We start from the raw sequence: 25042 nt of genomic DNA on the forward strand, positions 1-25042 counted from the left end.
AATGTGGAGGAGTCTCTGAAATGTGTACAGTAGAACTTCCTTGATCAATATGTTCTCGATCCAACTAGAAATGCAAGTTTGGCAATAAGAAGTGTGACTTTTGAAATCACTTACAGCTTGGACATACTTAACCAATAAGGAACCTACTGCTTTACTATGTTCGTGACATGCATGGGACGGATGGAAGAATTGAGACAGGGTTACCAGAGAAATTGTAGCCAGCAATAAAGGAAAGGGAATTTGATGATGGTGAAATGACTGAGTCTAGAGGGACCAAGGTGTTTATTTTGAGGAGAAGAGTGTTAGAAGCTGGACAGTGCTTAAGAAAATACACCATAAAAAAGACAGCTAGTGTAGGAGCCAAGGAAGGAAGTTGGATGGTCAGGGATTCTATGAGCATGAGGTTAATTGAACAGAATATGGATCTCAGTGATGAGATGAGCATGGAGAGGACAAGAGGGGTGGAGGGAGGTGGGGCGGGGGGCAGCGGGAAGGTATGAGAGAAGCTGGAGAGACTTTCAGAGCTTTTCACATTGAAAACAACCACTGATCCAAACTGTGTGACCTTCCCTGTTAGAAACAGAGGACTTAGGAGCCGGAGTAGGTCATTTAGCCCTTTGGGCCTTCTCCATCATCCAACAAAATCATGGCTAATCTGGTTGTGAACCTGGTTGGAGGGTGTTGGTTACTGTACAGTAGATCTGAAGAAACAGTTGTCATCATACATGGGTTAACTATAATTATTTACTGACTCTTAGAACTATTTACAAATGTGCAGTGAGAGTACAACCTGTCTCCATGCTTACTGGTACACATGGTTCTGTCCAATATTCGACTGTGCCTGCATGTGGGTCATGTTGCCTCTTGCATCACTGTGTGGCTGGTGGCGATTCAGTACTGAGTTTCAAATTAACCCTCTAGATGCCAGACCCTTATACTACAATCTCAACTCCACTTTGTTATCTTTTCCCCATTATTCTTCCTTTGTCTATCAAAAATCTGTCTAATTCTACCTTGAACAAATTCAATGACCCAGCCTCCACTCCCTTCTGGGGAAGAGAATTCCACATACTAACGACCCTTTGAGAGAAGAAATGTCTCCTCATCTCTGTCTCGAACAGTAGACCTCTTATTCTTCCCTATCTTTAGTCTCTCCCACAAGTGGAAAAATCTTCCCTGTATCTACCACATCAAATCCCCTTAGGATCTTATAGGTTTCAATAAAATCACCTCTAGTTCTCCTAAACTTCAAGGGGCATAACCTGTTCAACCTTTCTTAATAAAGTAAGCCCCCTATCTCAGGAATGAGTCAAGTGAACCTTCTCTGAACTGCTTCCAAATTTTTCATCGCCGTAACTGTGATAGAACTATTGCAAAATCCTTTACTCACCTTAAAACAAGTTTTGTTTGCCTTGTAGCATACTCTGCTGCTTTATGACATTTAGACATTGTATTCATGTTAATCTAGCATGATCCCATGAGTTACACACATTTAATATAGGTTATTAGCATGATCATGCTCATCATATGTGTAGCTAGCTGTGTTAAAAACAGCTTGTAGTCTCTGTGCAGTTTTAAATGGTGTTTTTTGGATCCAAGTGCAGTATTAATGTCTGAATGCTTCTCAATATGATTGAAAACCTTGGTTCGTCAACATACTTTTTAATTTTAGGAACTGTTTCAAGATTGCCACCCGATCCATTTCCTGAACTCAAGAGCATTTGGTGTTAAGGATAAGCCCACAAGCGTCCTAAAGTGAGTACTTTTAGATTCCTCATTTTGTCAGATTATTATAGAATCATGATTAGAAATGTATTTACAAGTGTCTATTCAATAGAACAGATGGGAGAAGCAAAACTTCACTATGTTGCATGTGCTTACATTAAATCCTATATTTCTTGTGTGATTTGATTTGATTTGTTATTGTGACATGCATTAGTATACAGTCAAAAGTATTGTTTCTTGCATGTTATACAGACAAAGCGTACTGTTCATAGAGAAGGAGAGAGTGTAGAATGTAGTGTTGCAGTCATAGCTAGGGTGTAGAGAAAGATCAACTTAGTGCAAGGTAGGTCCATTCAAAAGTCTAATGGCAGCAGGGAAGAAGCTGTTATTGAGTCGGTTGGTACGTAACCTCAGACTTATGTATCTTTTTCCCAATGGAGGAAGGTGGAAGAGAGAATGTCGGGGGTGCATGGGGTCCTTAATCATGCTGGCTGCTTTTCCGAGGCAGCAGGAAGTGTGGATAGAGTCAATGGATAGGAGGCTGGTTTGCGTGATGGATTGAGCTTCATTCACGACCCTTTGTAGTTTCTTGCAGTTTTGGGCAGAGCAGGAGCCATACCGAGCTGTGATACAACCAGAAAGAATGCTTTCTATGGTGCATCTATAAAAGTTGGTGAGAGTGGTAGCTGACATGCCAAATTTTCTTAGTCTTCTGAGAAAGTAGAGGGGTTGGTGGGTTTTCTTAACTATAGTGTCGGCATGGGGGGACCAGGACAGGTTATTGGTGATCTGGACACCTAGAAACTCGAAGCTTTCGACCCTTTCTGCTTCATCCTCATTGATGTAGACAGGGGAATGTTCACCTCTACGCTTCCTGAAGTCGATGACAATCTCCTTCAGCTTTGTTGACTTTGAGGGAGAGATTATTGTGCCATTGATTTCAAGGAAATATTCTCATTGACCTGGTCAGATGATATCAGACACTGAGTGAAATGTAGCCGTTTGTTGTTAGCTGAACCCTTGTGCTAATCTTTTTAAAATTTGTGTCCACTTTCCTTCCGTTCCTTTCCTTATTTATGCTGAAGCTTTTGAACGACTGCAGCCACCTACTATGTCATTTACAATGTCATTTGTTATTTGTAAGTGGGATCTGTCACACCAGCAATCCACATCTTAATAAGTTTGCTTCCCAAGAGTGAGTTGAAAACCACGAGATAATGATTGAAATTTAGAATTTTGATGATTTGTCCAGCTCCTTAGCATGTGGCAGTGGAGGTGTAGGTCAGCCCTGCCAATTAATAGCCACGTAAGGGCCTCCTCCTGCCACTGCTGGTACTTTAGCAGTGGTGAGCAGCCATGGCACGTGGCGAGGCTGTCGGACGAATTGAGTGCTGGTCTCCAGGCTGCATGGTGGTTAGGGAGGCATTCCTGTGTGGGCACCCTGTACCTGATAGATCATAACACCCCCACCCCAACATGGTATTCACCACACCGCTTCCTCCCCCTATCTGATAGTGGCCCCTCACCCCTTAAGCCCTTTGCCCAGGCCTGTCAAACCAGACTTGGCAAAGTCGCCGCACGCGCCTCAGTGTCCAGCTCCAGCCATCCTGATTGGAAACTGGCTGCAGGTACAGCAACTCCCAGTGGCCAGCTCTCAGAGAGGTGGGAGTTCCTCGGAGATGGGGGCAAAACCTGAGCCAGTGAACAGGCTGCTGGTCTTGAATCAGGTTGGGCTTCTAGGCCATGCCAAGAAGGGCTTGCCCTTCATTTTCCAACCGGGGAGGAGGGGCCTCCGCCCCCGCAAAGAATTCAGCCTGTTATTGCCCCAGTCTACCTAGGCTCAGATCAATAATTCAGGATTCTAGGGTATGGAAGCACTAGGGATGGCGTCTTGGGATCTGGCACCATTGTATGTTGCCTCACAGTTATGATCATAGAATGATAGAAAGCTTATGGTACAGAAGGAGGCCATTTGGTCCATTGTGTCTGCGCTGGCTGAAAAATGAGCCACGCAGCCTAATCTCACGTTCCAGCATTTGGTTTGTAGCCCAGCACTTACATCCAGACACCTTTTAGATGAATTGAGGGTTTCTTCCTCTCCTCCCCTTTTAGGCAGCGAGTTCTAGACTCTCGCAACCATCTGGGTAAAAACATTTTACCTCATCTCACCTCATCTTCCTACCAATCACTTTAATTCTATGCCCCCTGGTCACTGACCTTTCTGCTAATGTAAGTGGACCCTCTCATTCACGATATCCAGGCCTCTCACAATTTTCTACATCTCAATTTAATCTCCCCTCAGCCCTGATGTTTTAAGTCCTTTAATCCTTTTTACCGGCATGGTGGCACAGAGGTTAGCACTGCTGCCTCATAGCTCCCGGGACCTGGGTTTGATTCCCGGCTTGGGTCACTGTTTATGTGGAGTTTGCATGTTCTCCCCGTGTCTGCATGAGTTTCCTCCCACAGTCCAAAGATGTGCAGGTTTGGTTGAATAGTTATGATAAATTGCCCCTTCGTGTCCCGGGATGCCAGAGGGATTAGTGGGGCAAACATGTGAGGTTATGGGGATAGGACCTGGATGGAATTGTTGTCGGTGCAGACTCGATAGGCCTACTGGCTTCCTTCTGCACTGTAGGGTTTCTATGATTCTGTTTTAAGTTTTTGTAATTCACACTGTTCTTGTATACAAGCTCTTGCACCATATATCCTCAGTAATGTTTTCACTTGCCCTCGTATTTATGTATTTTATCTTGTATTCCTGCGATAAAGAACACATTTTTCACATCACTACAGAGACCAGTTCTATTCCAGGCTCCCTTGTTTTCAATAGGTGACAGATTTATTACTTTTTAAATAAAATATTGTTACCTAACTGTATTCATATTGAGGGGATTTTTGGAATAATTGGAGATTTCAAAGAATTATCCAGCAAAGGCTCACAAAAATCAGACTTATGAGCATTCCATTGCTATCTGCAGTCTCTTAGATATATAAAGCCTTACCTGCATGTTCTAAAATACATAAATCTACAAGGATATGTCTCCTAGATCAAGTTATGTGTGGTCATTTAGACTGCCTATACTCATTTTACCGACCCTTTAGGCTGAAATATGGAAATGAACATGAACCACCACATTCAGTATCGGTGCTGAGTTAAGCAGCAATCTGAAGTAAAATTTTATTACAGCAGTATATTACCTTCTCAGTGTGTGGGCTGTTTACAATTTTCATGAGATGAAAGCTATAGAAGAACTGCTGGGAAGAAAATATGTGTTCTCATAAAATCTTGTTGCAGGTTATATAGCACAGGAAAGCACAGACTGGTACCCAAGACTCTCATGTCTCCTGCAACTTTTATGAATGTTACAGCATTTAAACATTTGAATGTGGGCACTGTATAATAGCTGCAATGATTCTGTTGCACAATATATTTAGATAGCACTTCTAATGCAATTAAACATTCCAAGATGCTTCACGGAGCACTATAAATTATAACACCGAGCCACGTAAAGAGATATTAGGTCAACTGACCAAGAGATAAGTTTTAAGAGGCGAATTAAAGGAAGAAAGCGAGGTGGCAGAAGGGTGTAAGCAGTGAATTCTGGAGCCTGAGGCCTAGGCAACTGAAGGCAAACTCAAAGTAAGGTCAAAAATAACACACAGATCATTTTTTAAAAATGTTCAAGGTTGTCAGGCAAGATCATATATAGCTTATAAATAATGTTTTTACTGAGTTGTATCTTCAAATATTTATTTAGATTTGCAGAATTATTGCCAAATAACAACAGCCAACATTCATTATAGAGTCTGCATTAAAAGTAGAAGCTGTTATATCGAACAGCTTTTCTTACTGTGGGATGCTCTTGCTATCAAGCCATGTCTGCATGTAAGGCATTCAGAGATTTACTGCAAGTTCCCCTTCAGGCCACTCACCATCCTGATTTGGAAATATATCTCCATTCCTTCACAGTTGCTGGGTCAAAACCAAATTGTGGGGTGGCACGGTGGCACGGTGATTAGCACTGCTGCCTCACAGCGCCAGAGACCTGGGTTCGATTCTTGGCTCGGGTCACTGTCTGTGTGGAGTTTGCACAATCGCCCTATGTCTGTGTGGGTTTCCTACGGGTGCTACGATTTCCTCACACAGTCCAAAAACTTGCTATTGGCCTTGCTAAATTCTCCCTCAGTGTACCCGAACAGGTGCCAGAGTGTGGCGACTAGGGGATTTTCACAGTAACTTCATTGCAGTGTTAATGTAAGCCTACTTGTGACAATAATAAATAAACCTTAAAAAACTTAAAACCCACAACATATGGACTGCAGCATTTCAAGAAGGCAGCTCACCACCACCACCTCAAGAGCAACTAGGGATGGGTGATAAATGCTGGCCAGCCAGCCACGCCCATGTCCCACGAATGCTACTAGGATGCTACCGGGACTTGATGGTTTGAGTTACAAGGAGAGGCTGGATATCCCCAGGAAATTCCAGAACACTTGTCTGCCCAGTTAAATGCAGAGTTGAACTTGTGCTTACTTAACAAGCCTTAATGGGACACACCTTAGAATAATGTGCAATGTCCGTTAAATGAAAAAACCTCCTGGCTTTATAGAACATATATTCATAGAATCCCAACAGTGCAGAAGGAGGCCATTTAGCCTATCAAGTCTGCACCAACCACAATCCCACGCAGGCCCTATCTCTGCAACCCCACATATTTACCCTGCTAGTCCCGCTGACACTAAGGGGCAATTTAGGATGGCCAATCAACTTAACTTGCACATCTTTGGACTGTGGGAGGAAACCAGAGCACCCAGAGGAAACACACAGGGAGAACGTACTAACTCCACACAGACAGGGACCCGAGGCCGGAATTGAATCCGGGTCCCTGGAGCTGTGGGGCAGCAAGGTATTATTAGGTATATTATGTGACTTAGCATGAGCAATTTGATCATTGACCAGCTGTTGGGAGTTCATGGCACTTTGCAATCTCTGATTAAACTTTGATTATACTCTATGGCCGTGATTTAGCGACCCCATCAATGGTGGGCGCAAATTCCATAATGGCCGCTAAATTTCGCAAGCGGTCAAAAATGAGATTTGCGCTGGCGAGACCTTTGTTTGTGATCTACTGTGGCCTTCCGCTGGTGATGTAATCTGGCTCATGTCCAGAAAGGGCATGAATCTGATTTCCATAAAATACTTCCCGGACTTGAAGCTGTAACGTAAACCCTCAACGAAAAATAGAAACCAGTCATGGTGACCAGGTCGGGAGAGCACTGGTAAAGGTAGCTCTGGGTAGTGAGGGACCATGATCCTGGCACCCAGGCGCTGCCCCCTGCATTCCTGGAAGTGCCAGGGTGAGCATTCTGGGGAGCCCCATTGGGGTCAGAAGAGGAATTTCCTTGTGTAGCGGGTGGTTCCCAATGTCTTTTGGGGGGAGGTGAAAGAGCCCCAAGGCTGGTGGCCAGGGGCGGGGTGTCAGGTCACCCCGTGCTTGCATAGTGGAAGGGGGGGGCCGGTGCCCCAATGTGGTGGCACGGTGGCACAGTAGTTAGCACTGTTGCATCACAGCTCCAGCGACCTGGGTTCAATTTCCAGCTTGGGATACTGGCTGTGTGGAGTTTGCACATTCTCCTCGTGTCTGCGTGGGTTTCCTCCGCGTGCTCCAGTTTCCTCCCACAGTCCAAAGATGTGCGAGTTAGGTGCATTGGCCATGCTAAATTGACCCTTAGAGTCCCGGGATGCGTAGGTTAGGTGTAAATATGTGGGATTACGGGGATCAGGCCTAGGTGGGATTGTTGTCGGTGCAGACTCGATGGGCCGAATGGCCTCCTTCTGCACCGTGGGGTTTCAATGATTCTATGATGTTTGCATAGTCTTTTAAGACACTGCCCCAATCAGGGACCATAAGACATAGGAGCGGAAGTAAGGCCATTCGGCCCATCGAGTCCACTCCACCATTCAATCATGGTTGATTTCAACTCCATTTACCCGCTCTCTCCCCATAGCCCTTAATTCCTCGAGAAATCAAGAATTTATCAATTTCTGTCTTGAAGACGCTCAACGTCTCGGCCTCCACAGCCCTCTGTGGCAATGAATTCCACAGACCCACCACTCTCTGGCTGAAGAAATTTCTCCTCATCTCTGTTCTAAAGTGACACCCTTTTATTCTAAGGCTGTGCCCCCGCGTCCTAGTCTCCCCTGGTAATGGAAACAACTTCCCTACGTCCATCCTATCTAAGCCGTTCATTATCTTGTAAGTTTCTATCAGATCTCCCCTCAACCTCCTAAACTCCAATGAATATAATCCCACGATCCTCAGACGTTCATCGTATGTCAGGCCTACCATTCCTGGGATCATCCGTGTGAATCTCCGCTGGACCCGCTCCAGTGCCAGTATGTCCTTCCTGAGGTGTGGGGCCCAAAATTGCTCACAGTACTCCAAATGGGGCCTAACCAGTGCTTTATAAAGCCTCAGAAGTACATCCCTGCTTTTGTATTCCAAGCCTCTTGAGATAAATGACAACATTACATTTGCTTTCTTAATTACGGACTCAACCTGCAAGTTTACCTTTAGAGAATCCTGGACTAGGACTCCCAAGTCCCTTTGCACTTTAGCATTATGAATTTTGTCACCGTTTAGAAAATAGTCCATGCCTCTATTCTTTTTTCCAAAGTGCACGACCTCGCACTTGCCCACGTTGAATTTCATCAGCCACTTCCTGTCCTTGCTGACATCTTTAGGCCCTGTTCCTTCAGTTGAGGGTGTGGATCTCACATCCCCTTTTAAAATGCACAGCGTGTTGTTCAGCATGGCGAGGAAAGCCGACTGGACGGCCTGCAAGCTTCGCACCAGCGTTCTCGCCCGAGCCAACACTCTGTGCACCTTTGGGAAGATTCAGCCCTGTGTGCCGTCAACAGCAAAATAAGAGACTTGCATCACATTATTTACAATTTGTCCTTATTCAGTTAGATGATACCTTGTTTACATTATGAGTCAACTGGAGATCAAGTAATATATTGATCAGGTTGTAGTGTAAATGATTCACAATGATTGTTATAAAGTGATTCACAATCAGGTTGCAATGTAATTATTTGCAGATCAGTTTTGTCAGAATCAGCAATGGCAGAGGGCAGCAGTTTATTTGTGCTGGAATGCAAACAACACCAGTACCTTCTCGATCTGATTAAATATGCAGACAACGTTAGCCAGTGGGTCTCTGCTGAAATTGTCACATGCGACACACCTAAGGTGAGCATTTTAAATTTATTTTACATCAAATGTTTTGATGGGAATTAATTTATAATTTGTAACCTCACTGTGACAGTAAATAATTTTTTTGGACGGGTCATGTTCTGTACTTTTTAACACTGTGGAACAATAAAAAAATCTCCATCCTCTCACATCATTATGGGTCAGTTCAGACCCTTTATACTTTTGAGATCTATTTATATTCAGTCAAAACTTATATATTTGTTTAAATGCAAAATCTGATTCAATTCATCAATCCATCACACGGTCCCATTCTTGATTCCCCCCCCCCCCGCTCCTTTCTTCCTCTACATGTTACCTCAGAGATAGTTTCCTCCCACAGTCCAAAGATGTGTGAATTAGGTGGATTGGCCATGCTAAATTGCCCCTTAGTATCGGGGAACTAGCTGGGGTAAATGCATGGGGTTATAGATAGGGGGCCTGGGTGGGATTGTTGTCGGGGCAGACTCGATGGACCAAATGGCCTCCTTCTGCACTGTATGATTCTATGATAGTGACCCTGAACACCAAAGTTCTTCCAATCTCTGATTGTAATTTTGGCTGTTTAACTTCCCTCAAAACTGACTCTGACATGTTCACTATCGCATCTTAACATGTGCAATGTAATTTTACGCCTCCGACTTTCACTTGTTATATCATTTGCTAAATTAGTTTCTGTGTGCAGCATTTTTCAGCATAGATCTATAAACTTTCTTGTAAACTTATGTATCCTGCCCTACTACTTCAAAGTGGTTTTGTACTTTTTGTTCCTGCTTATCTTTATACAACTGCTTCCCGACCCCCTTCCAAACTCTTAGGCCAGAATTTTTCAGCACCTCCCACCCCCACCAGCTCACCATTGGCTACCAACAGGATCTCCGGTCCCTCCAAAGTCTACAGTGTTTTGCATGGCACGCCCGCACGGCAGGGATCGACTTCAACAGAACAGGAAGATCCCGCTGGCGGAAAGGGCCAGAAAATCCTGCCCCTAATGTTTAACCACATTATGGTTCTTCTGAGGCACATGTTCACACATGATACCAAACAAGAACTACCCTGCCTCACCAGAAATGTGGTCACATTTCTCCACTACAGAAGTGATAGGTACCTTTGACCTGAAAATCTTCTTGGAATTGGAGTGGAGGCCTTGTTCTTTCATTGTCAGTGCTCGAACTGGTTCATTGGATGCTTGAGAAGTATTGAAGCATCTTTATTATCATTTGTCTTGACTGGTAAATAGTTCTTTTGTTTCTATTGGCAAAATGATACAAATCACACACTGATGCACCTCAATGAGCACCCGGAAACAAGGCTTTAGAACTGAAGGCTTTAATACATTAACAATGAAACTACTAACACAAATTCACCCGTTCAGACTGAAGGGGTCCTGCCGGAGCAGGGGGTCTTATACCCTGCCACCGGAGGCGGGACCCCACTGGAGTGTGCCACGATAACACTTAGGACAGGTAAACACCCTAACCCAACAACATAGTACAACCCCCATAACAACAACACCCTAGCCCAACAGTAACACAATAACAACCCCAGTGGTGAACCAACGATGGTTCACCACATTCACCCCTCCTTTAGGAACCAAAGGTGGCGGGGTGGATGAAAACAGACAATGACAAAAAAAAATAACAGGATTCACAAGTCCAGACGGTCTGGAGGACCACACCGACGCTGCGATCTTCTCAACACCGGTTGCGAAACCGGAGCAGGTGCTTGCGGTGGCTCTCTCAAAGCAACATCTGGCTGTCCCCTCAAAGACTCCCGGGCCGGCCGGCCCTGATGAGGCGATGGTGTAGGGGATCCTGGAACGTTTGGTGGTGGTGGTGGTGGTGATGATGGTGGCGCCGATCTCCGAGTCTCAGGCAAGCTGTACATGGGAGTAAAAGTGTTATGCACTGGTCCCGGTGCTGACCGCGCCACGTCTGGGGAAGTAATGAGGAGTAGTGGATCTGTGACTGGGGGAATAGGAGCGACAGGAGTTGCTACGTCCCCTGCGGGCGCCAGGTCTCTAATGGAGACAGTGTCCTCTCGCCCGTCAGGATATGCCACATAGGCATACTGAGGGTTGGCGTGGAGGAGTTGGACCGGTTCGACCAAGGGGTCGGACTTGCGAGCCCTCACATGGCGCCGCAGAAGGACGGGTCCTGGGTACGTCAACCAGGCTGGCAATGAGGTCCCCGAGGACGACTTCCGAGGGAATGAGAACATCCTCTCGTGGGGAGTAGCATTGGTTGCCGTACACAGGAGGGAGCGGATAGAATGGAGCGCAGTTGGAAGGACCTCCTGCCACCGGGAGACTGGAAGGCCCTTGGATTTCAGTGCCAGTAGGACAGCCTTCCAGACTGTAGCATTCTCCCTTTCCACCTGTCCGTTACCCCTAGGGTTGTAGCTCGTGGTTCTACTAGAGGCAATCCCGAATGAGAGCAGGAATTGCCTCAAGTCGTTGCTCATGAACGACGAGCCCCTGTCGCTATGAATATAGCAGGGGTACCCGAACAGGGTAAAAAGCTCACTGAATGCCTTGATGACGGTGGCAGTCGACGTGTCCGCACAGGGGAAAACAAACGGAAACCGGGAAAATTCGTCTATTATGTTAAGAAAATAGACATTCCGATCCGTTGAGGGAAGGGGGCCCTTAAAATCTACACTCAGCCTCTCAAAAGGGCGAGTGGCCTTGACCAAATGTGCCCGGTCTGGTCGATAAAAGTGTGGTTTGCATTCTGCGCAAATCCGACAACTTCTAGTAACTGACCTGACCTCCTCCACCGAGTAGGGTAGGTTGCGGGCTTTTATGAAGTGGTAGAGTCTGGTGACTCCAGGATGACACAGATCATTGTGGAGAGCCTTCAAGCGGTCCTCCTGCATGATGGCGCATGTTCCGCGCGAGAGGGCATCCGAGGGCTCATTGAGCTTCCCTGGACGATACATAATATCGTAATTATAGGTGGAGAGCTCAATTCTCCACCGCAAGATCTTATTGTTCTTGATCTTGCCCCTCTGCGTGTTACTGAACATAAACGCCACGGATCGTTGATCCGTGATCAGGGTGAACCGCTTACCTGCCAGGTAATGGCGCCAGTGTCTGACTGCCTCCACAATGGCCTGAGCCTCCTTTTCCACCGCTGAGTGCCGAATCTCTGGGCCTTGAAGGGTGCGGGAAAAAAACGCGATGGGCCTGCCTGCCTGGTTTAGTGTGGCGGCTAGGGCGAAGTCCGATGCATCACTCTCCACCTGGAAAGGGATGGATTCATCCACCGCGTGCATCGTGGCTTTCGAGATGTCGCTTTTCAAAACCTTGAAGGCCAATTGGGCCTCCGGCGTAAGTGGGAAGGTCGTGGACTTAATGAGCGGACGAGCTTTGTCCGCGTAGTTGGGGACCCACTGTGCATAATACGAAAAGAACCCGAGGCATCTCCTCAGTGCTTTCGTGCTAGCGGGCAAGGGAAGTTCAGTGAGTGGGCGCATACGGTCTGGATCAGGGCCAATGACCCCGTTTTCCACCACGTATCCGAGGATGGCTAACCTACGCGTACGGAATACGCACTTCTCCCTGTTATAGGTCAGATTCAGGCGAGATGCAGTGCGTAGAAAGTGTTGGAGATTCGTGTCGTGGTCCTGCTGGTCATGGCCGCAGATGGTGACGTTATCCAGGTACGGGAAGGTAGCCCGCAACCCGTTCTGGTCCACCATTCGGTCCATAGCACGCTGGAAGACCGAGACCCCATTGGTGACACCAAATGGAACCCTGAGGAATTGGTATAGACGACCATCCGCCTCAAAAGCCGTATATTGTCGGTCCTCTGGGCGGATGGGGAGTTGATGGTAGGCGGACTTAAGGTCTATGGTAGAAAACACTCGGTACTGCGCAATCTGATTGACCATATCAGAAATGCGCGGGAGAGGATACGCATCCAGCTGCGTGTATCTATTAATGGTCTGACTATAGTCGATGACCATCCGAGGTTTGTTCCCGCTTTTGACTACCACGACCTGCGCTCTCCACGGACTAGCACTGGCCTGTATGATCCCTTCCTTGAGGAGCCGCTGAACCTCAGATCTAATAAAGATCCGGTCCTCAGCGCTGTAACGCCTACTTTTAGTAGCGATGGGCTTGCAGCCAGGTACCAGATTTTTAAAAAGGGATGGTGTCGTGATCTTCAGGGTGGATAGATTGCACGCGGGGCGCTTTGGGCAATTTGGAGGCTGCGGCTGGTTCCCTACTGCCAGTGAAGGGAGTGGCCCACCGTACTGTAGGATCACACTCCTCATGTGGGCCATAAAGTTTAGTCCGAGGAGAATTGGCGCGCAAAGGTGAGGTAGCACAAGGAGCCTGTATTGCTCGTAAACTGTGCCCTGTACCTCAAGAGTTACCATACATCGTCCTTGGATCGGTACAGACCGGGACTGTGATGCCATGGAAATTGTCTGTTTGGCAGGGAGAACCCGGAGTCCACACCTTTTAGCAGTTTCAGGGTGTATGAAACTTTCGGTGCTCCCACTGTCAAACAGACAATTCACAGTTTTGCCACTAACCTTTACCTCCATCATGGAATGTTCCAGTCTGTAATGCCTGGTCTGATCCAGAGAGATCGACGCCACCGTTGGCCCCTGGGCGTCACTGCATGCTGCCGATGTGGATGCTGAGGACCCCTGCTGGTCGCTCCTAGTCGTCGTGGACCATGATGGCCGCCCCCATGAATCGCATGTGGCCGAGGGCTCCAAGCGCAGCGACTCCTGGTGGTCTTCCTCCTCCTCTGTCTGCCACGATGGCGCCGTCCTGAGATCGCACGTGGTCGGACCTCGTGGGTACTGCAGCGCCGAAAGAGATGGTCTCCGTTCTGGAGGGTTACATGCTGCACTGCCGTTTTTAGGTTTGGACCTGCAGACTTTGCCGTAGTGGCCTTTTTTACCGCACTGGCTGCAGATTGCCGTTCTTGCCGGACACTGTTGCCGTGGATGCTTGGCCCCACCGCAAAAATAGCATCGCTGGCCACCTGGAGCTGCCGCCGTCGTCGAATCGATCTGGGAGCGCGGGTTCGCGGGGCGAGGAGGGAGCAGAGCTTGCTCCAACCACGTTGACGGCACGTGGTCCTCGGGGTACAGCGCCAAGCTCTTCGACGCCGCCTCCAACCTCACGGCCATCCCCATTGCCTGGGTCAAGTTGAGTTTCCCCTTTTCTAATAATTTAAGTCTGATGTACGAGGACCCTACCCCTGCTACGAACGCGTCTCGGGCGAGGTCTTGCATGTACTGCTCGGCGGAGACATCCTTACAGTCACAACCCCTGGCAAGCTGCAGGAGTTCATTGGCGTAGTCTTCTATGGTCTCGCCCGACTGCCGACGTCGTGTAGCGAGGAGATAACGAGCGTGAATCTCGTTGGGTGGCGTAATGTACCTATTCTTTAGGAGCTCGACGGCACCCTGGTAAGTGGAAGCTGCACGAATGGCTAGGTAAATCGTGTCGCTTACCCTTGCGTGGAGGACCTGGAGTCTATCACTGTCTGTAGTGATAGCTACCGAGGCTGCCAGGTAGTCCTCGAAGCACTTCCACCAATGTTCGAACGTGTTAGCTGCACCGACCGCACGTGGGTCCAGTGTCAGACGATCCGGTTTTAGGATCTGTTCCATATTCTCAGTTAATGTATTAAATTGATGCACCTCAATGAGCACCCGGAAACAAGGCTTTAGAACTGAAGGCTTTAATACATTAACAATGAAACTACTAACACAAATTCACCCGTTCAGACTGAAGGGGTCCTGCCGGAGCAGGGGGTCTTATACCCTGCCACCGGAGGCGGGACCCCACTGGAGTGTGCCACGATAACACTTAGGACAGGTAAACACCCTAACCCAACAACATAGTACAACCCCCATAACAACAACACCCTAGCCCAACAGTAACACAATAACAACCCCAGTGGTGAACCAACGATGGTTCACCACACACACATTGGGCCTGATTTTACCATTTTCATTCTAAGTGCTGAATCTGGGCGTAATGCAGATCCGACTTAGAAATCTGCTTTCAGGCGCCCCCATACGCACTCTGCCTGAAAAAAAATCACCAGTCCCATTCGTGCTGTTGGCGGGGCTTAGCGCGCCCAAAACGATCGGAGCTCTGAACTGCGCATGTGCAGTTGGGATAAAATTTGAAAAAGCGTGCCCATGTCAGATCACTCCCGGGCCGCAAAAAGCAGAGAAAGCGGCCCGGGAGTGAAAAGCGGGAGCGATTGTCCCCGCAGACATCACTGTCCCCCTTATCAAACCTCCCCTACCCAGACCGATCGCGACTCCCGATCGCCCGCAGAGTTGCACCTCTGAACCCCGCTCCCCCCCAACTGATATCCATCTGCCCCCCCCCCCGCCCCACCGGTGAGCGATCGGGCCTCCCCCCGCCCCCCACCAGAGAGACATCTTACCTGCCTCCCTCAACCCTCAATTGAGAGCAGATTTCCACTCCATCTGATGAAGGAGCAGCGCTCCGAAAGCTAGTGGCGTTTGCTACCAAATAAACCTTTTGGACTTTAACCTGGTGTTGTTAGACTCCTTACTGTGTTTACCCCAGACCAATGCCGGCATTTCCACATCTATTCTCCCTCCACAGATGCTGTCAGACCTGCTGAGATTTTCCAGTTTTTTCTCATTTTGTTTCAGATTCCAGCACCCGCAGTATTTTGCCTTTAACAATGTGTTTTTGTCCTTTGCAGGCACAAAATTCATTACTCTCAAAATTGCTATCAATTGCAAAGATTTGTTATGAATTGAGAAATTTTGCCACAGCCATGCAGATTCTGAGTAGCTTGGAAAGCCTGACCGTGCGTCAGTTACCTGTAAGTCATTCCTGAGATTGGGAAAGAACCGGTTAATTCCAGTCCGATCAGTCTATCATACATACGTGCTTTTAATTGAAACTTTTTTCCACATTCCCCATTTCCTGCTGGATTTAGGCATTACATCCCTCAGCAACTTTGACCCCTGCCGGATCATTACTGATGTCTTTTAAGCAGAGATGGATCAATCACTGTCACTAGTTATAAGCAACTCCTTTCACTTGGAGTGTAAAAGCAAAGCTGTTCTATCTTATAGATGTTTTTAACATGTTTCTCAGCCTTCACTATCACCATTTACGTATCCTTTGTCCAAACACAGCACCCCCCACCTCCCCATCCTCATAGTATAAACCTTTGATTTTCTTTGCTTTCAGCTCTGACAAAAGGTCATCCAGACTCGAACCATTGGCTCTATTCTCTCCCCACAGATGCTGTCAGACCTGCTGAGATTTTCCAGCATTTTCTGGTTTTGTTTCAGGTTCCAGCATCCACAGTATTTTGCCTTTATACTGTCCTATTTTAGTCCAATTAGTGATCTGTGGTAGTGCTGCACTCCATCAATGTATATTTCCAACCTTAAACCCTCAGCATCACCGCCATTAACGGTGTATTAACTGTAGTCCCCATTCTCCTGACACATAATTTGGGACTCTTTTTGTCCAGTTTAGAGTGATTAGGTTAATGTTTTAGATTGACCTCAGCACCCTGAGATTGACAAAGAAAAATCAGCGTGGATTCCTGTTTCGGATTGTTATCCACTGGCTTCTTCTGACAATTGGGCCTGTTAGGTGAGGTCACAATTGTGCTTGACTGTAATATTCATAGAATCCTTACAGTGCAGAAGGAGGCCATTCAGACCATCGAGCCTGCACTGACAACAATACCACCCAGGCCCTATCCCCATTACCCCACATATTTACGCTGCTAATCCCCCTGACACTAAGGGGAAATTTAGCATGGCCAATCAACCTAACCGCACAACTTTGAATCCTGGGAGGAAACTGGAGCACCCAGAGGAAACCCACGCAGACACAGAGAATGTGAAAACTTCACACAGATAGTGACCCGAGGCTGGAATTGAGCCCGGGTCCCTGGCGCTGTGAGGCAGCAGTGCTTGCCACTGTGCTGCCCTAACACCAAATAGACCAAAAAACTTTTTGATCAGAACTCACACTTGACGCAATTCCCCCATGGTTGAAGTAGTGGAGGTCAGTAATCCTGTGACACCAGTACAACAGGATACATCAGCAGATTGTGGAGAGATGAAGACAGTGGAATTGTAAAAAAAATAGTTAAATTTTAAATGGCATAGTTAACTGCACATGACATAAGCTGAGAGTGCCTGAAGAAAATGTAATTGGTATTGTTTCCTTTGTTTGGTTTCGAATACCAATGGGAAAAATGAATGCAAAGTGGAACACAAATATAGAGCAAAGTTTGAAATTTTTTTTTTAAAGTTTTTCTTTTCCTGAACACAGTGGATGTGTGAGATAGACATCAAAAGAAAGTAGGTGCTTCAGGGCCCAGTTGTCCCTTAACAGGGAACTAAGGAGAGCTGAGATCTATAAAGTAATTAACAATCCTGCCTCTTGTTTCTTTCTGAAGAGGAGAAAAGAAAATGGCGGCAGTCTTTGATGGAATAATAATATAGTATTAATACTTGTGCATGGACCTTGAGGAGCAGACACATCTGACCAATGGGCTTTTTCTCGATCTGGACTTCCTTATTTTTCAGCTGAGTGTTTCACATGGTTTTATTCTTTTTTGGTTCTAATTGTACTTCCTTTATTTTCCACATCATATCTTTTCCACCATGCAACCTCATTCAGTCCAACGATATGCAGGTTAGGTGGATTGGCCATTATAATTGCCTCTTCGTGTCCAAAGATGTGCAGGTTAGGTGGATTAGCCATGGTAAATTCACAGGGTGACGGGGATAGGACAGAGGGGAGGAACTGGGTGGGATGCTCTTTTGGAGAGTCGGTGCAAACTCGATGGACCAGCTGGCCTCTTCCTGCACTGTGGGGGTTTTACTTTTCTAAGAAAAGCCAAGAGCAGAACTGGCAACTTGGACTCAACATTTGTTGACCTGACTGGTTTTCAACCATAAGATCGTGTGAGAATGATGATCTGAATATTGACTACCTGTGACCACCGTCATTTCAGCTCTGTGACTGGGTGAATGCAACCGGCCTCAGAGCAAAGCAAGCTACTGTTTGGTTTGCTTCCATTAAACAGCCTTCAGTGACAACCCACTCAAAACCTCCAATTCACTAATACTCTATTAGCCGTCCTACAGGTGGACTTCTTAACTATTTACTGTATCTACACATCATTATGCACACAAAAAGCAAATGTAATTTTTGACAGTTGCCTGGAAATTGCTAAATTAAACCTAAACCTTTTAACTTTCACTTAGAAAAGAATTGCTTGGCTCCTGTTGTGTTTGTGTATAAAAGCTGTTGCAGTATTTTGATATTTGCTTTCTTTTTACTTCAGTCGTGGAAAAACCTGTCCTCAAAGGCGTTGGAAATCACAGAGGAACTGACTGCTGTGCAGGTACTCAGAAACAGTGAAAAGTGCCTAACATTTTAGGTGCTGTCATATCATTGAAGAGACATCTGGCAGTGAAACCATGAAGTGACAGCCCTGAAATCTTCAACACGTTTGAATAATTGTTCATTATTACCAGAGCAGCTTCGCACTTGAGCAGGGAGCCTAATCCAATCGATCAAACATAAAATTTGGTCAGCAAATCCAAATTAAGGATTTTGTGTATTTATTTGCTATTGCCTGCATTTGGGACAGATATTAATTTCAACATTTTTCAAGCTTCAAAGATGTGTCAAGCTTGGCCCAGACTGGGAGTGAGGGAAGTAACTGGCATACATTCAGTCAAAGCTCTTTTTAACAAGCTGTAAGAACTGGTTAACCCACAATTGCAATCTGGAAGTATAACTGTCTATCTCTTCTGAAAGATTCCCTGAACATGCACAAGCACACCCCCCACACATGTACCTGGCACACACACCCCCACACGCACACATGCACCCCCCCCCCACACACACACACACACACCCTCCACACATGCACACACCCACACACCCCCCACAAGCACATATGCACACACCCCCACACGCATATCTCCCCACACGCATACCTCCCCTCATGCACACCCCCCCACACACACACCCTCCCCACACACACACCCCCACCCACACACCCCTACCCACATGCACACCCCTCACATGCACACCTTTTACACACACGTGTGCACACACGCACAAACCTTCCCCATGCGCACACCCCCACGTGCGCGCGCAAACACACACATCCCCCACACGCACGCACACACACACACAAACACACACATCCCCTCGCATGCACACACACAAACACACACATCCCCCCGCACGCACACACACAAACACACACATCCCCCCGCACGCACACACACAAACACACACATCCCCCCGCATGCACACACACAAACACACACATCCTCCCGCACGCACACACACAAACACACACATCCCCCTGCATGCACACCCCCCACACACACAAAACCTCCCTCGTGCACGAATACACCCCGCATGCACACACACACCCCACACGCGCATACACACACCCCACACAAACACACACATATCCCCCATGCACGCACACACACACCCCACACGCGCACACACACACATCCCCCACGCACACACGCACACACACACTCACCCCACACACACACACACCCCACACACACACACACCCCACACACACACACATCCCACACACACACACACACACACACCCCACACACACACACCCCACACACACACACACCCCACACACACACACCCCACACACACACACACCCCCACACACACACACACCCCACACACACACACCTCACACACACACACAACACACACACCCCACACCCCCCACACACACACCCACACACACACACCCCACACACACACACAGCCCACACACCCACACACACCCCCCCCCACACACACACACACCCCCACACACACACACCGCACACACACACACATCCCCCACACACACACACCCCACACACACACACCCCACACACACACCCCCCCCACACACACACACCCCACACTCACACCCTCCCCCCACACACACACGCCCCCACACACACGCCACACACACACACACCCCACACACACACACACACCCCACACACACACCCCACACACCCCTCCCAACCCCCCACACACACACACAGCCCACACACACACACACCCCACACACACTTTGCAGAGGTGGGTGGTTAGAAGAAGACTTTGTAAGAAAGGGAAAAAGTTTGCAGGATTTGACATGGTCGATCTGGATCTCATTTGAGTGAAGGCTGGTCCCAGCAGATGTCTGGAGGTTCTCACCACCAGAGCTTCGGCACGGAAGTATGTATAGAACTGGATCAATTAATTTTGTCTCAGCTTTGCAGGTTTCCAAATGCAGACAAGTTACACTCGGATATGAATTCTCTGACTACAGGTTGATAACCATACACAGAATTTCATACAAGGCAGGAAGAGGGCCAGTTAGGATAATCTCCCTTCTCTGCTAATTACCCAAAAAGACTCGGGTTCAAAACCTAAAGCTTGTCTTTATCATGTGATTTCCATAAGTCGCTATGCTTTGCTTATTTCTTTTTTTCCTCCAATAAATAGAGATTGCAGTTCAAAATAAACAAATAGCTCCTCTTCCTTCAGGTACCATGCTGGTCAAGTGATTTATTAGAAAATGCATTGTTCCAAGTCCAAAAAAGAACTTATGGCTTTTTATTTAAAGAATCCAAGTGTCCAAATAATGCAATGCCATTCCAAATTTTAAAAGAAAAGGTCAGTTTGTAAAAGTTAAGGTTTTCCCAACAGCAAACACTGTTGCCATTGTGTGTCAGTGGTGGAGAGAGTGAATGTTGTAGATGATGGATGGGGTGCCAATCAAATGGGCTGTCTTGTCCTGGGTGGTGTTGATCTTCCTGAGTGTTGTTAGAGCTGCACTTATCCAGGCAAGTGAGGAAAGCTGAGTCACACTCTTGACTTGCACCTTGTAGATGGCCGACAGGCTTTGGGGAGTTTGGACGTGAGTTACTTGCCTCAGATGCTTTTACTATGGTTGATAACAATTATATGTTGAATATGACAAAAAATCTCAGCCTGGGGAAACCTGGTCCCTTACCTGTTCTTGTAGCTGCAGTATTTAATGGCCAGTCCAGTTCAGTTTCTGGTCAATGATAAGTCCCAGGCTATTGATAATGGGGGATTCAACATTCAGCGAGGGGATTTTCACAGTGACTTCATTGCAGTGTTAATGTAAGCCTACTTGTGACACCAATAAGTAAACTTTAAAGTAATGCCATTGAATGTCAAGGAGAGATGGTTAGATTCACTCTTGCTGGAGATGGCTGTTGCCTGGCACTTATGGGTTGTGTTACTTGCCACTTATCAGCCCAAGCCTGAAAGATGTCCAAGTCTTGCTGCATTGTGCAATCATCAGTAAACATCCTGCTGCTGACCTTATGATGGAAAAAAGGTCGACTATATTTGATTATAATTATATAACAGTTAGTTGACTATAAAATGTATTTTGGTGGAATACAGAATCAACCAACTTAACAGTTGATGACATATCCTCTTCAAAGTGCAATGACTTTCTGCACTGGAAGATAGCAGGGAATCTTATCTGGTATTTTCCAGGTCTGCTGTAACCTTATTAAATAACCAATTTTTAAAAAGTTTTTCTGTAGATTCACTACCCTTCCAGTATCTTGCTCCACAGTTAAAACTCTTCCTTGTATATTACAATCCAGCAGTCACCAAATCTAGCGAGTGAAAAGATGCAGAGTGTGACATATAAATGTAAAGAAACATTTTTGCATTAAAATCAGCAATCCAACAGGCAAATGCACAGAAATTGAATCTGAAGTATTTGTATTTTCAGTGTGAACTTGCAATATCCTAGCTGCACTTTTTCATAAATAAATAGAATCTCATAAAACGCCTTTGCTGTTTTTCCCTATTGGCCTTGTTCATAGACAGATTTTGCAGCAGGTAACAATTTCAGTAATTCCCAGTTCATTCCCAGCTGCTGTCATGTGTGTTTTTTTTCACAAGCTTTTGCCTCTGTGATTGGAAGGAGCTCGGGGCTGAAGAATGGAAATCACTGCCACATGTAAACAAATTAGTGCACAGCAGCAACCATAAACAGCTTCATAACAGACACAGTTATTTAAAAGTAGGTTTGCTCGGTCACGTTACAGAAAATAACGACCATTTGTCGGGGCATTAGTTACACAGAAGGTGTAAAAAGGCAACTCCGAATTGGCTGATAAATATCACATGTAATTGCCACTGTAGTGAGAACCTATGAGTTCCACGTGCTGTACGGGAAGAATGTGAACTGGATTGTACTTTTGGTGGTGTCTTATTTGAACTGATGTGGAATGTAATTCTAGAAATTGTCATGAACAAAGAGCATTTTTTGGGGGAAAGTGCCTTCAAAATTGCTGCTTTTTTCTTTAAATCAGCATCACATGCATCTCCTTCTAGAAATGATTGGATTCCAAGCAATCTGCACTAAGAAGTTACTTCACATAAAGTAAACATGATTTCAATTTGAACACGTGTACGATGTGTATTTTCTGATTAGTGAATTATTTTTTTGTCAGGTATTCCTGAAGAGCGACAGCCTTTGTCTGATGGAAGGAGATAGTTTCAGGAAGCAGCCAACAATGCCTTGTGCACGTATTCTGGCCATGCATGTCCAACAACTGGAAATAGGTGCTTTTACTATGGCTAATGGCACTTACAAATGGCCAAAACTAAGGTGAGTATGAGACAAGCTTACAAAAGTGCTAAGTCATGATATGACAGAAGCTGCACAATGTCACATTGGCATTGCTGCTTCACAGCGCCCCAGGAGCCCGGGTTCAATTCCGGCCTCGGGTGACTGTGTGGAGTCTGCACATTCTCCCTGTGTCTGCGTGGGTTTCCTCCGAATGCTCTGGTTTCCTCCCACAGACCAAAGATGTGCAGATTAGGTGGATTGGCCATGTTCAATTGCCCCTTAGTGTCCAAAGATGTATAGGTTTGGTGGATTAGCGGGGTAAATGCGTGGGGTTACGGAGATAGGACCTGTGTCGGATAGTTATTGGTGCAGGCTCGATGGGCCAAATGGCCTCCTTCTGCACTGTAGGGATTCTATGATTCTGTGATTCTAAACTCAAGACTTTTAATACATACATTGTCCTATGGCTAAAGCATCAACTAAATATTCCTAAAGTCTTAATGATGCTGTTCATTTCTCTTAACAGAAACTTTCCCCAATCAATTGTTTCTTTACTGTGAGGTTTGAGTGTTAGGATTGTGCTCAGTAATAATAGCACTTCTATTTCAGTTTCTGGTACCGTTCTACCATTTTTTAAAGCAACTGGTTGAAGAATATATGCAATACTTAAACATTTCTTAATTTTTTTGTTTTTGCATTAAGGAAAATAGCAAAGGTGATTAGTCAAGTTCGTGCATTCCAAGAAGAGCCCTACCTGTTCACTGCTGACCCGGAACTGCAAGCTCATCTGAGACAACGGATAAATAATTTTAGCAAAGCCGACATCCACGTTCTTGCTGCGGAAAATAAGACTAATTTTTACCAGTCGTCAACTGAATGGCACTCGCGCAAGATTCAAGATGCACTTCGCAAGGTGAAAGCAACATTCCAGTGACACTTGAAACTTGCACGCCTAGTCTTCGAAATAAACTTCAATTTCCTCTGTTTGGGAGACTGAGCAGCCACATCTCCCTGAATGTTACAGCAGCCTGTATAATTAGCAGTAAGATTAATTTATTCTGTTGTAAAACAAATGCACCTTTTGCAGAATTATTTAGTGTTTCGTAATAATGAGTGATTTGTATAAGCAAAATATATTGAACTTTTTATTGTACAGTGAAATGGTATCTATCAGCAAGCATCAGTACATTAGAAATTAAATCAGTCTTTACGTGTAATGAAGAACAGCAGGCTCCAAACAACTTATATTTAGTACACAAACGCTTCCCTGATATCAGTCTCAGAGAGCTCATTTTATATTTTAATCGATTCAGGAAATATGTCCTAAATACCTTTGTTAGCCAAGGTACTGATCTTGTTCTATCAAGCTCTAGTGCAGTATTAATGTTGGCATGGGACATTGGACAGAATGGCCTATTTCTGTGCTGTATGGTCTATGTAAAGTTTCCCCCATGTACTCTTTATAAGGTTTTCTTTACATTTCTTTAGTTGGTCATTTCTCTCGTTTCAGTTCAAAAGTGGCAATGTGACTTGGTTTGGTTATTGGATCTGTTGAATCATAATTGGAAATCCATGATTTTGCAATTCATTTAAGAGTGCTGGTTGGCAAATACATTTTCAATTGTTTGCCAAACACATATTGTTGGGAATCAGATAATGAAGGGAAGCTTTCTGTTTAAAATGTGTGTTATTTGGAACCTACAGCTTCTTTTCACATATCAGCTTCTTAATTTATTGACTATGTAATGAGGGAAACTGTTATGCTGAACATATTTCATTTGGTAATGTACAAATGCTTGTTAAAATAATTAACAATTATGTTTTGTATTGCCTTTGCAACACGATAAGCTATCTCACAGGACTGTTTCCCCACATTCTGCACTTCTCCCAGCTGAGAGGCGAGAAGACAAACTGCTCCAACCGGTATATTGCGTAACCATAGATTCAATCACTGTATGATAATAAGAGGGAGACTAGGTCGAGAATTCCCTTAGCTGAGAAATGCATTTCAATGATAATTAACGGGCTGAATCTTCCGGTCCTGCCCACAACAGGAATAGCAGCGGGTGGGATGGAAAATTTGGCGGACCATTGAAATCTGTTGACCTCAGACGGGAATTTTCAGGCTTGGGGCAGGGTGTGAATGGAAAATCCCACCCAATGAGTAGGTGGGGTAATGGTGAGGTGAGAATTTGCAATCTATTCCGGATTACCCCAGTCATCCTGCATTAGTAGATGTAACGTAAGCACCACTTTTGTACTTAAAAAATAGTTTCTTTCTTTGGGGATAGGTCCTCACTCAGCTGTGTGCCCGTAAGGGAGTCTGACGGGGAGATTGTTCTGTGAGAATTGTAAATATAAAGCAATGTCTATTCACTATGTGGGCACTCAGTTCAGAATTTAATAAAC

The 25042-nt window shown here is 45.9% G+C and overlaps 1 protein-coding gene across 1 annotated transcript in view; it reads left to right on the forward strand.

The window, feature by feature from the left end:
- The window catches only part of kndc1 (kinase non-catalytic C-lobe domain containing 1), a 207437-nt gene extending 183870 nt beyond the window's left edge, over positions 1–23567 (forward strand). The window contains exons 28-33 of the mRNA XM_078222911.1: positions 1673–1755; positions 8828–8978; positions 15698–15820; positions 18320–18379; positions 22515–22672; positions 23336–23567. Of these exons, the coding sequence (XP_078079037.1) occupies positions 1673–1755; positions 8828–8978; positions 15698–15820; positions 18320–18379; positions 22515–22672; positions 23336–23567 (807 nt within the window). The remainder of the gene's footprint in view (positions 1–1672; positions 1756–8827; positions 8979–15697; positions 15821–18319; positions 18380–22514; positions 22673–23335) is intronic.
- The last annotated feature ends 1475 nt before the right edge of the window (positions 23568–25042 follow it).

The sequence above is a fragment of the Mustelus asterias genome, chromosome 11, assembly GCF_964213995.1.
Source record: "Mustelus asterias chromosome 11, sMusAst1.hap1.1, whole genome shotgun sequence".
Taxonomy (NCBI): Eukaryota; Metazoa; Chordata; class Chondrichthyes; order Carcharhiniformes; family Triakidae; genus Mustelus; species Mustelus asterias.